The sequence below is a fragment of the Rutidosis leptorrhynchoides genome, chromosome 5 (assembly GCF_046630445.1).
Source record: "Rutidosis leptorrhynchoides isolate AG116_Rl617_1_P2 chromosome 5, CSIRO_AGI_Rlap_v1, whole genome shotgun sequence".
In the NCBI taxonomy this organism is placed as follows: domain Eukaryota; kingdom Viridiplantae; phylum Streptophyta; class Magnoliopsida; order Asterales; family Asteraceae; genus Rutidosis; species Rutidosis leptorrhynchoides.
The window spans coordinates 1,261,773-1,279,206 of NC_092337.1; the positions used below are offsets into that span (position 1 = coordinate 1,261,773).

The 17,434-nt window shown below is 32.4% G+C and overlaps 2 protein-coding genes across 5 annotated transcripts; one reads left to right on the forward strand and one right to left on the reverse strand.

The window, feature by feature from the left end:
* Positions 1-549: 549 nt before the first annotated feature.
* LOC139848155 (uncharacterized) lies at positions 550-3,031 on the forward strand. 2 transcript variants are annotated; one of them, XM_071837891.1, is made up of 5 exons: positions 550-603; positions 825-913; positions 1,707-1,789; positions 2,413-2,462; positions 2,583-3,031. In XM_071837891.1, the coding sequence occupies exons 3-5, from the start codon at positions 1,711-1,713 to the stop codon at positions 2,790-2,792; spliced, it is 339 nt and encodes a 112-aa protein (XP_071693992.1). In that variant the 5' UTR covers positions 550-603; positions 825-913; positions 1,707-1,710; the 3' UTR covers positions 2,793-3,031. The 2 variants fall into 2 exon arrangements, with proteins under 2 accessions (XP_071693992.1, XP_071693993.1); XM_071837892.1 differs by lacking the exon at positions 550-603 and adding an exon at positions 609-746.
* Positions 3,032-3,629: 598 nt separating this feature from the next.
* LOC139846946 (uncharacterized) lies at positions 3,630-11,522 on the reverse strand. 3 transcript variants are annotated; one of them, XM_071836523.1, is made up of 10 exons: positions 11,401-11,522; positions 10,898-11,122; positions 10,000-10,750; positions 9,810-9,877; positions 9,659-9,717; positions 8,983-9,086; positions 8,408-8,480; positions 8,133-8,313; positions 5,585-5,646; positions 3,630-4,090 (listed from the first exon to the last, which is right to left on the reverse strand). In XM_071836523.1, exons 2-10 carry the CDS (start codon positions 11,103-11,105, stop codon positions 3,986-3,988), a joined length of 1,611 nt encoding a protein of 536 aa, XP_071692624.1. In that variant the 5' UTR covers positions 11,106-11,122; positions 11,401-11,522; the 3' UTR covers positions 3,630-3,985. The 3 variants fall into 3 exon arrangements, with proteins under 3 accessions (XP_071692624.1, XP_071692625.1, XP_071692626.1); XM_071836524.1 differs by lacking the exon at positions 5,585-5,646; XM_071836525.1 differs by lacking the exon at positions 5,585-5,646 and having other exon boundaries at positions 4,015-4,090; positions 8,105-8,313.
* Positions 11,523-17,434: the final 5,912 nt, after the last annotated feature.

Consider the following 17,434-nt stretch of genomic DNA (forward strand, 5'->3'; position numbering starts at 1 on the left):
TATAACAATTACTATTATATCAATAGTAGGACGAATAATACTAAATCTTATTATACGTGAATAAAAGTTATAAAAACAATAAAATGAAAATATAATAAATTTAAATTATATAAAGAAAAATAAGATTGTACATTTACGAGTCGAGCTCGAGCCGAGCTTGTAATATATCAAACGAACCGACCTTGAGCTTAAGATATTAGGCTTGAACCGAGCCGAGCACGAGCTCTATGAAAATTAAACGAGCGTTTGGCAGCATTCGGGCTCGACTCAGCGCTATAAAATTTAGACTTGGCTATCGACTCAACTGACCCAAAATTGACTTGAAAATTATATCTCTCTTATCTATAATTAGAAAACTATTATGATGACATCAAACATTAAAAAAATGCTAATTGTCAAAAGCCTACCCATTAGATGATAATTACATGCTTTAATCACAGCCATTGAAATACTTAATCACGTCATTAGGGATTTTAATCAGCAGTTAACTTACTTAATTACTCCACTGCCCTTATTAAACCAAATAAAAAAAAGAATTTGCGTCCATCCGATTATGAGTAACCGATCAGTAACTCCTTCCTTCTCTACAAGTTCCACTTCGCGGTACAGTTATCTTTCTGTTACAGTTATCTCCCAAATAAAACATAATTTTACGGCGATGCTGAACATTGTCTAAAACCTAGATTTTTAATTTCTTTATTGTAGAAGAATTGCATCTGTATCTCGGATTTGATTGATATTGAAACGTTAGTTACCCTATTGTTATAATCAATCCTTTGATGTTTGCAATCGTACTAATAAATTGGAACTTACTTTTCGTGTAGATCATAAAACATGCAGCTTGGAGATAACTGACGAGCCTAATGATTCGATTGCGACGAAATTTATATTTTGTGGGCAGAAGTGTTAAGAGGTATTAAAATTCTTATGAGATGGATCTTAATAGAAGTGAAATAGTTGAAATATTTTGATGTTTTTGGCTATATGTGCTTAAAATTGTAAGTATCTGTTGGTGTTTTTAGATTGCTCAATTTTTAGTGGATCGATTACAATATTAAAGCGCCCTCTATGTGTTTGAAAAAATGTCGTTCATCATCTTAGATATACATATAGTCTCTCATTTGCTTCAGTTAATATGATTAATCAATTTAATAGTTTTATTTGACCTTCAACTTGAAGAGGCATCTTTTAATAAAATTGTTCTTAAAACTAACGTGAAAGTTTGCAATTAAGATCATCTTTGAAACAAATAGTACCCACTATCATGGGTTCTTTTTTATTTCTTATTAAATCATATTAATAGGGTTAAAAGTTCAACTACTCTTATTACAGTGACATCAAAGATATTCTTCTTGATGTTGATCATGTTAAAGAATGTTTTTCAGATAATCAGGTTTGTTTCTTACATTGGGTTATGAGAGTATTGAATGGTGACTAAATGGGCAGTCAGGTAGATTAGATAATAGGTCGAAATGGGTTTGACCCTTAATTTTTTTTAGCAAGTCAAACAATGCTGGATCGGGTCGGGTTGTGTGAACCACACAATTTTTTTATTTATTCATATCATTTTTATATAAATCAAATATTGAAGGTTTTCTTTATTTGAATACACTTTTCTATTTAACCCATGGACCTTTCTTTAATAGCTTAACACATTTTTTCTTGTCAGAGATCAAACATAGTAACATAGACCTACGTACATGTAGGTAAATGGGTCGGAATTGCCACCTCTTTTTTGCTTCTTTGGATCATACTGTTAGATTCTCACGTAATCGATCTATGTTTTCAGGTAATGTTTACAAATTCATATAACACCGAGAACTTGAATCCAAGACCTCCATTTAGGATCAACATTCCTATAAATTTGAAAGGAATTTCTAATGCTCTATAGGGAAAAGATAAATCCGGTCAAAAATTAGTTGATGTTGCCACAAACATGCTACCAAAATAAGAAAAAGAAACTTATTGTTGAAGCTTTTACTTATACATATTCTCAAGATCAACAGAATTATGTCAAGGTTACAGTATTCAGTGTAATCTGCATCAACACTTTTTTAAATCAACAACAAATATTTTGAATATGTTCCATATCCATGTTAGAAAGGTTCACATAATTGATTGAATCAATTAAAGATATACCAAAACTTTATTTTTATAACCCGCGAATTCGCGGGTTATAAACTACAGTTTATCAAACGGAAAATGGTTGGTCCACATGTTGTAACTTCTGCAGCAGAAGCAATTGTTGCCGCGCTATGTAACGAAAATGAAATTCCAAGTGAAATATTTGATAGTGAAGAAAATTGTGACGAGTCTGAGGGGTTATTTATCCAGTTGTTTTTCTTTCTTGCATGTTTTACCTTTGCGATTAGCGGAAGGCATAATGATCTATATTCTTTTTCTCTTTTTCAGGATTGCTTAAGGAAATGTTTCACAGATGGACGTATGGCTTAATGTATCTGGTATGTACGACTTAATGAATATGTGTAACTTACAGCTCCTGCCATTTTAGGCTTACTTTGAACATATATGGTTTTTCTTCTTCACAATAGTATTATATATTAACCTCATATTTGTTTTAGTGGGGAACTATGTATTGTGGAAGTGGAGGTGAAGACAATGAAAGGTTGGCAATGATGGTATGTATGATAAGCCATATGTGGCAATCTTTCATTTGGGAAGCAGAACTTATTTTTTCTTTCTCGGTAGGGGTTTTTGACCCAAATGTGACTTTAAATAAGCTTAAATATCCGCTGGTGGGTTTAAAAATTGTTGTGGCATGCGAAGCTTGAAAGTGGTACGATTCGGGCAGGCTTTAGCACAAGCTCGTGACTTTTTTTTTTGGTATCTATGGGCTTTTATGGAAGTCATATCTACTGTTTCGAATGAAATTTACTGAAGTCTCTTATAAATATACGTTAATACAAGTAGGAATTTCTTGGGGATTACTCCGTATTTGTTATGTTTTTATGAGGTTTAAGAACTTAAATAAAAGGCATCTTGTTTTCTTCAGTATTTAGTGAACAACGAATGTGATAGGTGATTACACATGAATATATGTGATAGGTTTCTAATAATCGATTTGTTTCGACAAAATATAATCTTCATCACAGGTTTAATAGCATTTGTATTAAATGGGTAATTTTTGTTAATGGTTAGATTGATAATTAATTCTCAAGTCATTTTAATAAACCATGTTATTAACTTCAATATAATATAATATAATGCTCATATTAATTAAATTGATTTAATTGTCTTCGGGGAGCACTCCATAAAAAAGAGTGATATTTATGATTCAATTCATTCGTGTTTTTTCTTTCGTCGGCTTTCTTCTAGAAGTGGTTGTGTAGATGGTAATTGAAACTCTTGGCTCTGGAAGCATTTGTAGTCATCCTCTATCGTTTTGCTATGGATTGCTCATTGATAAAATTTTTGCAATTCCAACAAAATGCTCGTATTAAATTATGTTCAAGTCCCGCGAAATCGCGGGTTATAAACTAGTTAATCAAATTAGAAAAACTAGTTACCTGGATCCGGTCAGAATTAACATATTTTGAGTTGGATTGAAATATTCAACTCAAATGAGTCTGAATCGAACCCAAATTGTGTTGTCACCTATTAATTGTCACAAAATAATTCTTACTCTTTAAGAATTCAGATTTATTTAATAACTTATATATATTGAGGGGCAGTGTCCCTTCTACATCTACACCTGCTCTTTAACATCTCTACTACACCATCTGTCCATCTTAGTACTTAAAACAATACTCTGTATATTTCTAAGCTCCCCTCTAACACGAAACGCATATTGGTATGATCACTAATCAACAAGCTTATGGGTTTAACATCCATATATAATCAAAGATAAAAAATAATCTACATGACATATACAGAATCATTACAATACCATCGCGAACGTGAATGTCTAATAGAAAAGTAAACTTTTAACGGCAAAAAAGTGTGACGGTGAAGACAAACCACAACATCAAGGACATTTTGTGTCTTCACATATCAGATACCGACCATAAGTAAGCTTCTCTTTCTGTAGCTTGTTTCTCATTTTGCCGGTTAAACATTTGCTTCTCAAACCCTGCAACATGAATGAAAACATAACAATGGAACTGAATCCCAATTTTTATTTGAAAATTCCATTAAAAATAAGTACAAACTTCATATAATCCAATGTAAACATCTATAATCACCCTTCAAAGCATATTATACATTATTTTATATATAAGTCTGCATGGTTACACTGTTATCTATTCTATACCTTAAAAGTGGGTTTTTTTTTAGGTAATAAATATTTTCAAACACCCTTTAATAACCATTAGATCAAGTAATTACCTCACCATACCCCTTAATCTAATGACTATAAATCATCCACAAAACATATTAGCTAATAAATCATTATTTGTGAGTTAATGTGCCTAAAATGCCCTTTATTTCAAAAACACATGGAAAAAATTAACAAATAAGGGGTTATTGAGCTTACGTTCATTCACGACACTTACTTAGCATCCAAACCCTAGCTTGCTCTCCCAAATCATCCCCCCTCATCAAAATCGTCATCAAGATCCAATACCTCGAAAAATACCTTCCAAACCCGTTTTGGTCCAAAATAGGTCAAACAAAATTTATACGATCAATTAGATGATTACGTACACTCAACACATACGCATCGTTCGCTCAAAAAACAAAATTGAAAAGTTCATACGAATGAGAAATTGAAAAATACGTACCATAATCTAAACGTGAAATTGAAGCGAAGATCAGGTGCGATTTTAATTTGAATCTAAGGGTTTTTCCACCAATTTGTTTTGCCTCAATTTTTCTTTTTAAAAAATTGAAATTAGGGTTCTATATAATCACCTGCTGAAGCTACAGGTATGGTGGTGAACTGGTGATCACAGTGGTGGGTATTTTGGGAACTATTGGGTGGTGCCATTTTAAACGGGATTGAACATAGCTCCTGAATTGACGTTTTGGTGAGTCATGGTGTAGAACCAGTGTTAGACTTTTTGTATGAATTCTCATTTATTGTTCAAATAGATACCTTATAAGATGTATTGTACATACTTCGTTTGAGAATATCTAGCTAATCTTTTAAGAGTATCACATGGTATTTGCTCTATGAGTTGAATAATTTAATCAGATTTAGCGATAGTCTGATTATTGAGTATCACTATTCTCATACAATGGACATTATTTGAACTTTATAGGTGTGTGAGAATAAATGAATATAACTTGTGGATGACTGAATTGGAATGTGTATTCAAGTTTTAGCTACTAATTTTTTTTAATCTGTACAGTATAAAACTATTTTAATGTCTATTTTAAAATTTTTATCTCATTTTAAAATTTTTAGGGAAAACTATGGGTCTCGATCCAAACTCAACCCGACCCAACCCAACCCATTTGGGTCTGACCTGTTTGGATCCGTTAAAAAAATGTGACTCATTTGGGTTCGACCCATTTGGACCCAAACCCGTATGGGTTTGGTTTACTTATGTTCATTTGGTAACTTAGAGACTATCTAGGTTGTATTACACACGTATCAATCTTGGGAACCCCCAGAAGACCTTACTTTCCAGATGTAGATACTGCTAATGACTTGACATGGATTCAGTGTGATGCCCCATGAACTAGCTGCATGAAGGTATGCTTTACATTAAATTTAAATATGCGAATAGAATAGATAGTGAGTGTTCATAGGGGTGGTAAAGTGGGTGGAATTTTTGACAGGTCAAAGGTTATTTTCTTATTGCTGGAAAAAAGTATAGTAGGTTGGGTTGACTCAAATAAGTAACCCAAATGACTAGAGTGTCATGTATGATTAAAAGTTTTTCAATAATAATCAGTATTTTCTTTCCCGGGATAAACGGATTTTCAAGAAGAGAATTGATATTTCCACCTACCATTTTACTTCTTCCACCAAAGTTTTGAGCCATTCCCTAAATTACCCTAAGTACTCCCTAAATGTTTAATAATGAAATGAAATTATGTTCTGTACTTGAATTGCCTATTCATTTTCTCCTTCACTTCCATCTACCCCATTTGTCTCACTCTTCTATCTTTCTCATCTACAAACACCGTAAAAACTCTAACCAATTACTCCATAATTTTTATAACAAAGCTCGAAGACTACATCTACAATCTTCAATTATGAACTCCCATGTACGGAGAATCTTTTTATTTAATGATATTTTTTGTTTTTTGTTTACTCCGATTAAAATCATATCTTTGATTATTTCACCCAATACAACCAGGGGCGATTCTAAGGCATGAGGGGTGGGGTCCTATGACCCCACTAGTGTGAAAAATTTTTATACAATGTATGCTTTAAATTGTATAGGACACCACTAAATTTTAGTACGGGATCCCATATATTTTCAAAATTTATAACTTTTTAAGGTAAATGACCACCAAAGTACACTTCAAATATAATTAGGTTCAAAAAATTTTTTGGGACCCCATAAGGTTTTCATCCTGGAATCGCCACTGAATACAACTAAACACCCACTATTCCATTTAAGCCTTTAATTTGTGGGTCTAAGCTTACTGCTTTACCATCACTTTGATTTTCATATTATTGTTGAGTTAGTATTTTATAATTTATTAGGGTTCATATGATATAATGATATGTGATAAATGATAATTTTCATATTATTGTTTGTACTGCTTTACCCATTAGTTTGTGATTGTAAACCAAATTTGGTATATTTCGTTTGAGACTTACATGAGGTTTATCCAATGTGTATTTGATAATTAAATAGATTGCTATGATGCTTTGGTCCAGTTGGCTTATTTGCATATTAAATTGATTGTTGTTCAGTATTATCAATGAATACAGGGAATAGTTTACTATTTAATATTTACCTTCATTTAGTCTTCGGCAGTTTGAAAATAGTAAGGGTATATGCTTGTAGCATGCAAGTATTACGAAGTAATAGAAAAAATTCAATTTATTAATTTAAAATAAATAAATTAGATAAGGGTATTTTGGCAAAGAGTTGGAAAATGTGATGGAAGAAGTAAAAGGGATGGTGGAAATATCACCTCCCCTTGTATTACACACTCTGGATGACGTCAGTCATCAATTTTTTTAATTAACCGTTTGAACTTTATTTATATTCGGTCTTTTTAAAATACTTGATTTATATATACAATTTTGTTAAACTTTATGCTTTGCCTATATTTGTTCTTTATACACATTTTTTTGTCTCTACAATTGTACATTTGAAGGAGGAACAATCCCACAGCCTCAGCCTACACAACCTCTCCAGTTAGAGACGGGAATGATCTACATGCTTATCAAATGTTTATGTGTGTACTTAATACACATGATAAATTGGGTGGGTTACAAAGGTCAGTTAATTGAGGACCATTTGTGTAATGAGCTTCTGTTTTAGATTTTGTCTTGAACATACCAAATTATCTTGGTACGTATCACATTACACATGTATATCATAAAGAATTGTTTATAAATTTTACATGCTAATCAACTATGTGAAAACGCTTTAAAGGAGATCCGAAAAATAATCATCCCAAGATATGGTTGTATTCACTATTCAGGACAACTACGGAGTACCTGACAAGACTCAGTATAGTATCTCAAATGTGGGAAACTTGAAGAAAAAAAGGACTACTACATCTATTAAAATATATTACATATTACGTATTACATAAAATTCCTATTGCTTTTCAAAAAAAAAAAAATTCATTCTACTTATTGTTGTAGACACAGATTCTTATTACTGTTTTTGACTTTACTGTCATTTTTTTAATTCTAATGAAGCAATTCATTCCATATTTTATCTCTTGATATAGATTGTTTACTACTTTTTGTCTTTCATTACTATTACTTTGCAACTATCATTCTTTCATTGACATTATATCAACTTCTTAAAGATATCCGCGAATTCGCGGGTCTTTAACTAGTATTATTCTTATATCCGGGTTACAATACTCAAAAACTGTTTTATGACGTTTAATTTTAGATGGAGAAAAAAGTTAGTTTTAGGTTCCCACATGACCACTTTTTAAATGTTACCCGACCACCTGACCCACCCATGTTGCCAAGTCTAGATTATAATGTGAATCATACGAATGAGCAAGAATAAAACTTGACTAACCGTTACTCCTATCAACACCGTCCCAATGTCGTCCCGGTTTGATACCATAGCGGTTTGGTGCAGCGTCAAACCCCCTTTTCAACCAGCTGTGTTTAGGGACTTCCTGAGGAACTATAAATCCAGATTCTTTCATCTTCTCATTATCTCCTATATCTGGAAGAACAAGTTCTGAATGTTTTTTCTGCAAAATTTATGATATATAATATATTGTTAAGAATATAAAGAAACCTGTATGTATTTTATAGCCAAGATTATCAGTTAAAGCAATTAATTACCTTTACTAGATGTGCCATTGGGTCACCCCATCTCACTCTGTCCTTCAACATATTGTCCAGATCAGGGTCATCTCTACATCCACATGTAACAGGATAATATCAGTTAATCTTTACTTTATAAAGTTCACAAAATACAATATGGTTGGAGGTAGAGGTGACATGGGCGGATAGGTAACAGGTCAGGTCAGAACAGGATAGGATTAAGAAATATAAACAGGTCAGGTTGGACTAGTTTGACCTACTAACACTTCGATTATATAAATAATGAATAGCTCAATGAAAACTACAAAGAAAAAAACTGATTGAATATTGAATTTAGGTGACTTTCAACCCATTTAACCCGTAACCTGTTTGAGAAAAAAAAAACCCCGGGACAACCCATTAGTAAGTAAATGGTTCGAAATTGGCACCTTCAATTAAAAGGTGTGCAGGCCATTCAATTGATGATTTTAAAATGTTCAATGTAAAATAAAATAAACTACTCCGTATTAGTAACTAGACGTCGCAAATAAGCTTAAAAGGACAAATATCCAACAGGGCCAAAGTCTTGGTCCTTAACAGGTATGAATTACTACCTTGTTCTTGCAAACGGTTTGGCCTTTTCAAGTTCTAGCTCCTGCAATCTTTCCTCCGCTTCACGCTTTTGAGCCAGACCCTTTCCCCATTCCAATTTTACCTCCTGTTGAAAACAATGTTTTATTTAAACTTTTACGCCCCAAAGAATTATAAAAATATCAGGAAATAACATTTTCAAACATGTTAGGCGGGCAGGGTACTATTATGTTATACAGAACGAGATAAAACCTAAGTATTATGTGGAAACTGCCACTTCTAGTTATCTTATTTACATTGCGACCTCTTAAATAGGTACTGTTGTGAATATTGGCTTTCATTTCAAAGCTGTAACTTTAAATGAATATTACCACATAATGAGAACAGAGTATGAGGTTTTACAATCTATATGTATCTACTTTAGCCCAAATTATTAGGACATGAAATGATTAATCGTATTTAAACAAACATTTTTACCCACACTGGGGCATTGGGCCCTTAATCTATATCAAGGTCCCTAACGCACATGCATATACATGTACCGACAGAGTTCACAGATATCAGATTATTAGGACACCACACTTTTCAATTATAACTAGTAAAAAGGTAAAATTGGTCAGCCTTGGATAACAAAGAACACAAGCTTTATCTAAAACTATTTAAGACATTTGAGACATCAAAATGCAAACTTGATAATACCTTTGGCTTCTCATCCTTCTTTTGAAGTGCTTGGATCTCCTCCTTTGACAAGCGTGCCCCTGCAAAGATCCCAATGTGAAACAAATTATGCTTACAAAAAATAGACAAGTTTAAAAAATAAATCATAAACATCTATCAATTTCAAACCAACCTGTTCTCTTATCACGACGCACAGCTTCAGCACCTCGACCACTTAAGGAAGGATCCATATTTCGAAACCTACAAGCAACTTAATTGGTAAGTGGAAGGGGTAATATTGACTAACTAGTAACTACAAACAGTCTTAATACTGATCAATCAAATATAACTCGGATGATAAGTAACATAATCGAATCGATTACCTCAACCAATCTTCATTCTTGGTTCTAGCAATCTCTTCTTTTATATCTTTACCAGTAACTAAACCAGTTTTTGGGCGCTCTGGTTCCTTTGCAGGCTTTCTTGGTGGTGAAAGATCTTCCACTACAGATGGGCCCCGACGATTTTGATTTGTCGATTTATGTGGACCCCGTCGAGGTTGAGAAAGATCATCATTTACGGACTCTCGAGACCGACCTTTGCGGGGAGGAGAAAGATCGGGATCTGAGTTAGGTTCTGGTGTATCGAAACGGGCCCTACGTTTTCGAGGTGGAGACATGTCATCAGCATTTGGTTCTGGGGAGGGTGTATCGTTTCGAGCCCTTCGTCTACGAGGTGGTGACATGTCATCAGCATTTGGTTTGGGTGAAGGTGTATCATTTCGAGCCCTTCGTCTACGAGGTGGTGACATGTCATCAGCATTTGGTATGGGGGAAGGTGTATCGTTTCGAGCCCTTCGTCTACGAGGTGGAGACATGTCAGGATGTTGTAAGTTTCTGGAAGCATCTAGATCAGATTCGGGTGAAGGTGTATCATTGCGGGCCCTACGTTTACGTGGTGGAGAGATATCAGAATTTAGGTCATCCAAAGTTATGTTTTTAGCAGTTTCAGAGACTGGAACCCAACCACTTCCATCTTCAGATATGGCACCAAAAGGGCGACTGGTTTTAAGCTGTTCTAATCTCTTCATTCGTTTGACTTCAATGTCTTCATCAATTTGTGGCTGCTCTTCATCTGCACATCAGAAAATAATTTACATACTAAACATCAAAATGTGAAGAGAACTTTAATCATAAAAATAGACCAAAGTATGTTACATTTTCATGTAATAACCCCTAAAATCAGGGCTGACATTAATAATCAGAAATATTATCGATATACCTTCTGAATCATCATCCTCTTGTGGAATCTCAACGGGCTTTTGCCAAACAGGATCCTCGTCAACAACGAGAACGCCGTTCATTACAGGCTTGGTATTAATCTTCTTTTTCTTTTTCTTTTTCTTCTTCTTTTTCTCATCCTCTACAGGATTTTCATATCTTTTTAAATACTCCTTCAGTGAGTTAGACCCTGATGATGGAGCTACCATGATCCTTATTCAAAATCCTGCTTCCAATAGCATAAAATTTTCAGGTATATGTATGAAGATGTGGAAATAGTAAATAAAATTGAATCATATAAATCAAAAAATCAAACATAAGCCTAATAACACTAGTTAAAACAACTAACTATCCTACACAAAATAATCAGATAGGGCAGGGCTCTTATCCTAAAGCGACTCAAGACCTAATTTTCCAAGGCTCGATAGGTCGATATGAATATATATTATGTAATTTTGAAATTAGGGCAAGTAAAATTAGAAATTGAAAATAGGAGAAGTTCACCTTGTTGAATTGAGAAATAAAGTTATCTGCAGAAACGAAGAAGCTACGAATCGAATGGTAGAATTAGAATGATGAAGGAAGGTGCAGGAATTTGAAGTTTAAAGCCGAGAGCCTTTGTAATGAACCCTAGACTAGACGGGTAAACGGAACTGGTTTAATATTTAGAGTTATTTTTCAAATTTACCCTTCACAAACTTATAAATTACTTATATATATCTTTTTTTTTTTAATATGCATAAAAGTCCATGTAGATATTTTGAGAAAATATGTAATTTAAGCCACTCGCAATGGCTCCGCAACCAGGGCCGTTAACCACCGCCACTAGGTCATGGCCACCACCAGCAAACCGCCACCAGGTCCGTTAGTGGAGCCTGCAACGAGGCTAACGGGTGGAATAGTGGTCCCTACCTGATTTGATTTTTTCCAACGGCTAGTTCAACTTTTTTTTTCTTTTAATACATTTACATATTCTATATATATAAACCACTTTACACAAACAAAACCACACACTCAAACAAACCTTCCATTCATATTTCATAAACAAATAAAAAAAATCAAATGGATCCGGATGATTTATTGAATTCTCAGAGCGATAGCGAGAGCGTGACGGATGGTGATAGCGCAGTCCGATTCTGATGAAGATTTAATTCAAGACAGTTACAACGCGCTTAACTTACTCGATTCGCTTGATGCAATGGACGAAGAAGATGAAGCTCAAAATTCTCGTAGAATTATTAGAAGACGTCTGTTACAAAGAAGACGTCTGTTACAAAGAGATCGGATTGATACCGGTAATCGTTTGTACAACGACTATTTCTCGGATAATCCATCATATCCGAAGGATTATTTGCGAAAACTGTAGTGACCCGAACTTTTCATGTTTATATATATTAATTGAGATTTATATTTACATGACTAAATGTTTCCAACGTGTTAAGCAATCAAACTTGTTAAGACTTGATTAAATGAAATAAGTTTCATATAGACAATTGATCACCCAAGTTGACCGGCGATTCACGAACGTTACAAATTTGTAAAAACTATATGTTGTGGTATATATAGACATATATATATGGTTGACATGAGATTATGATGAGTAAGTATCTCACTAAGTATATTAACAATGTGTGATATATATAAGAAATGAGATTACTAAATTAAGAAACTCGAAATGATATATATAACGATTATCGTTATGATAACGTCTACTAAATACATATGTATCATATTAAGATATTGATACACTATATTTAACATGATAAAATGATATTTAAACATATCATTAAGTGTGTTAACAATGAACTACATATGTAAAACAACACTACTACCTCAAGAATTACGAAACGAGACTTATATGTAAACGATTATCGTTGTAACGATATTTTAATGTATATATCATATTAAGAGATATTCATACATCATAATATCATGATAATATAATAATTTAACATCTCATTTGATATAATAAACATTGGGTTAACAACATTAATTGAGATCGTTAACTTAAAGGTTTCAAAACAACACTTACATGTAACGACTAACGAAGAGTTAACGACTTCATTAGAATGTATATACATGTTGTGTTTTGATATGTATTCTTACACTTTTGAAAGACTTCAAGACACATATCAAAGTACTTCTACTTAACAAAAATACTTACAATTACATCCTCGTTCAGTTTCATCAATAATTCTACTCGTATGCACCCGTATTCGTACTCGTACAATACACAGCTTTTAGATGTATGTACTATTGGTATATACACTCCAATGATCAGCTCTTAGCAGCCCATTTGAGTCACCTAACACATGTGGGAACCATCATTTGGCAACTAGCATGAAATATCTCATAAAATTACAAAAATATTAGTAATCATTCATGACTTATTTACATGAAAACAAAATTTCATATCCTTTATATCTAATCCATATACCAACGACCAAAAACACCTACAAACACTTTCATTCTTCAATTTTCTTCATCTAATTGATATCTCTCAAGTTCCATCTTCAAGTTCTAAGTGTTCTTCATAAATTCCATAAGTATAGTTTCATAAAAATCAAGAATACTTCCAAGTTTGCAAGTCTACTTCCAAGCTTTCTAATCCATTCCAAGTAATCATCTAAGATCAAGGAACCTTTGTTATTTACAGTAGGTTATCTTTCTAATTCAAGGTAATATTCATATTCAAACTTTGATTCAATTTCTACAACTATAACAATCTTATTTCGAGTGAAAATCTTACTTGAACTATTTTCGTGTCATGATTCTGCTTCAAGAACTTTCAAGCCATCCAAGGACTATTTGAAGCTAGATCCATTTTTCTCATTTCCAGTAGTTTTATCCAGAAAACTTGAGGTAGTAATGATGTTCATAACATCATTCGATTCATACATATAAAGCTATCTTATTCGAAGGTTTAAACTTGTAATCACTAGAACATAGTTTAGTTAATTCTAAACTTGTTCGCAAACAAAAGTTAATCCTTCTAACTTGACTTTTAAAATCAACTAAACACATGTTCTATATCTATATGATATGCTAACTTAATGATTTAAAACCTGGAAACACGATGAACACCATAAAATCGGATATACGCCGTCGTAGTGAAACCGGGGGCTGTTTTGGTTTGGATAATTAAAAACTATGATAAACTTTGATTTAAAAGTTGTTCTTCTGGGAAAATGATTTTTCATATGAACATGAAACTATATCCAAAAATCTTGGTTAAACTCAAAGTGAAAGTATTTTTTTCAAAATGGTCATCAAGATGTCGTTCTTTCGACGGAAATGACTACCTCTTTAGTAATTGACATGTAACTTAAATTTATGACTATAAACCTATACTTTTTCTGTTTGGATTCTTAAATTAGAGTTCAATATGAAACCATAGCAATTTGATTCACTCAAAACGGATTTAAAATGAAGAAGTTATGGGTAAAACAAGATTGGATATTTTTGATCTTTTTAGCTACGAGAAATGTTTAACAAATCTATACAAATCATATCCTAGCTAAATTATATTGTATTATACATGTATTATAATATATTATGTAATCTTGGGATACCATAGACACGTATGCAAATGTTTTAACATATCATATCGATCCATGTATATATATTATTTGGAACAACCATAGCACTCTATATGCAGTAATGTTGGAGTTAGCTATACAGGGTTGAGGTTGATTTCAAAAATATATATACTTTGAGTTGTGATCTAGCCTGAGATGTGTATACACTGGGTTGTGGATTGATTCAAGATAATATATATCGATTTATTTCTGTACATCTAACTGTGGATAACTAGTTGTAGGTTACTAACGAGGACAGCTGACTTAATACACTCAAATCTTTAAAACATAATAAAAATGGTTGTAATTATATTTTGATCATACTTTGATATATATGTACATATTTGTATAGGTTCGTGAATCGATCCGTGGCCAAGTCTTATTTCCGAGGAATGAAATATTTGTGAAAGTGAGTTTTAGTCCCACTTTTAAAATCTAATATTTTTGGGATGAGAATACATGCAGATTTTATAAATGATTTACAAAATAGACACAAGTACGTGAAACTACATCCTATGGTTGAATTATCAAAATCGAATATGCCCCTTTTTATTAAGTCTGGTAATCTAAGAATTAGGGAACAGACACCCTAATTGACGCGAATCCTAAAGATAGATCTATTGGGCCTAACAAACCCCATCCAAAGTACCGGATGCTTTAGTACTTCGAAATTTATATCATATCCGAAGGGTGTCCCGGAATGATGGGGATATTCTTATATATGCATCTTGTTAATGTTGGTTACCAGGTGTTCACCATATGAATGATTTTTATCTCTATGTATAGGATGTGTATTGAAATATGAAATCTTGTGGTCTATTGATACGATTTGATATATATAGGTTAAACCTGTAACTCACCAACATTTTTGTTGACGTTTGTAATGACCCGGAATTTTCCGACCAAATTATACTTATGAGATTAATATTTACATAAATTAAACCATACCAACATGATAAGCAATCCAAATTGTTGAGACTTGTGTTTTTGAAAAGAGTTTTACACAACGTTTGACCGTCCAATATGACCGATGATATCACGAACTATATAACATACGATAATTATATGTTTGTGTATATATATGTATTTATATATATTTAACATGATCTAAGGATGGTTTAACATCTCATTGTGTACTAATGACAATGAGTTATAAGTATATTTTGAAACTACTAACTTAAGTTTTTAAAACGATAACTATACGTAACATTCTTTGATATATATACTTATAATCTATAATGCTTATACATGTATCGTATATATAATGTATTTAATCATTTTTTAAGGACTTAAATACATTAAACAATATAAGTATATTCACAAAAGATAGATATATTTGAATTCTCGTTCCGTTTCCTCAAGATTTCTATATGTATATCTAGGGTATATGTACCCGTATCATACCCAGCTTCTATACGTATTTACTATTGGTATATACACATCAAATCAACATCCTAATCAACATTATTACTGCCCTAGATATGAGGTAACTAGAATTTGTCAAGTAGTATGAATTATTAGTAAGAAAACAAAATTAGGAATCCTTTTCTTTCTTTATAAACTAAAAACGTTTTTATAAATGAGCACCATTTATTCACTCCATTTTCTCATACCTACACCCTCATTTCTCTCTCAAAATACTCCTAACTTCATACTTGATCATCTCCAAGCATTTTCCCCATCATTTAGCTTCAATTACAAGCCTTAAACACCATAAGAAAACTCTTTCAAGAACATATCAAAATAACCACCCATTTAAAGAAGTTTACTTCTAACCTTTTGATCTAACTCCACCACTCTTTGATTCCAAGATTATTTATTATCTTTTGCAGTAACTTTGTCCAAGTAACTTGAGGTAGTAACCTTGTTCATAATCTTATTCAATTCATATTCATATAGCTATCTTATTTTGTGGTATAAAATTTTAACAACAAGAACATAGTTTGAATGATTTCAAACTTGTTCGCAAACTAAATAGATCCTTCTAACTTGACTTTTAAAACACTTCAAGACCTGTAATATATCATAATGATATGCTAACCTAACAAGATATAACTTGGTTTTACAAAGAACATCTTAAAAACTGAATCTACGTCGTCGGAGTGCAACCGGGAGCTGTTTTGGGTTGGATAATTAAAAACCATCTTGAACTTTGAATTGGAAGTTCATGTTCTGGAAAAATGATATTTCTTATGAATGTGTTAACACATAAAAATTTCATGGTTTAACTCAAAGTGTAAGTATTTTTAGAAAAATGATCATTAAATGTTGTTTTTATGATGGAAAATGATCACTTTCATAAGTTTCACCAAAGTTTGACCTATAACCTATGATTTCGAATACAAACTAAGGTATTTTCAGTTCATATTCTTAAAATTTGACTCGATCCAAGGAAGTGGCAAGTTGAACCAACAAAAACGGAGTTGTAATGAAGAAACTACGACTAAAACAAGATTGGGTATCCGAAGCTAGTTTAGCTACGAAAATATTTGGAGAAAAAGTAAATTAATCATATCTTTTCTAATTAATATGATATTTTATATATAATTACTTATGATTTAATTTTATATATTTCAGGACCACCCGTAAACAACACGAGAAGATTAATCATAAGACCTCATGATTGTACGCAACACGTCATTTGACAACACGGTACTTTATGTACGCAACACGTCATTTGACAACATGGTACCATGGGTCGAGATTAATTCTGATCAATACGAATATGATGGGGTCTTTATTTATTTTATTTAAGCAACTAATTGTGGACCACTAACATCGGACTGCTAACTACGGACTAAGAAAATATTAAAAGTATTAAAAGTATATATATATATATATATATATATATATATATATATATATATATATATATATGTAACGATTACTTAAAAAGAAAATATGTTGATATATTATATATATGGTTAGGTTCGTGATATCTATCGGAGACCAAGTTGAAT

Bases quoted from the DNA above. Each gene is read 5' to 3' on its own strand.
- LOC139848155 (XM_071837891.1), top strand. From the start codon at position 1,711: ATGGGTCGGAATTGCCACCTCTTTTTTGCTTCTTTGGATCATACTGTT. The intron at 1,790-2,412 runs GTAATGTTTACA...TCTCTTTTTCAG, and splicing joins TAATCGATCTATGTTTTCAG to GATTGCTTAAGGAAATGTTT. The intron at 2,463-2,582 runs GTATGTACGACT...TATTTGTTTTAG, and splicing joins CGTATGGCTTAATGTATCTG to TGGGGAACTATGTATTGTGG.
- LOC139846946 (XM_071836523.1), bottom strand. From the start codon at position 11,105: ATGGTAGCTCCATCATCAGGGTCTAACTCACTGAAGGAGTATTTAAAA. The intron at 8,314-8,407 runs GTAATTAATTGC...TAAATTTTGCAG, and splicing joins CAATGGCACATCTAGTAAAG to AAAAAACATTCAGAACTTGT. The intron at 4,091-5,584 runs GTAAGGTCTTCT...TTCATGTTGCAG, and splicing joins GCAGTATCTACATCTGGAAA to GGTTTGAGAAGCAAATGTTT.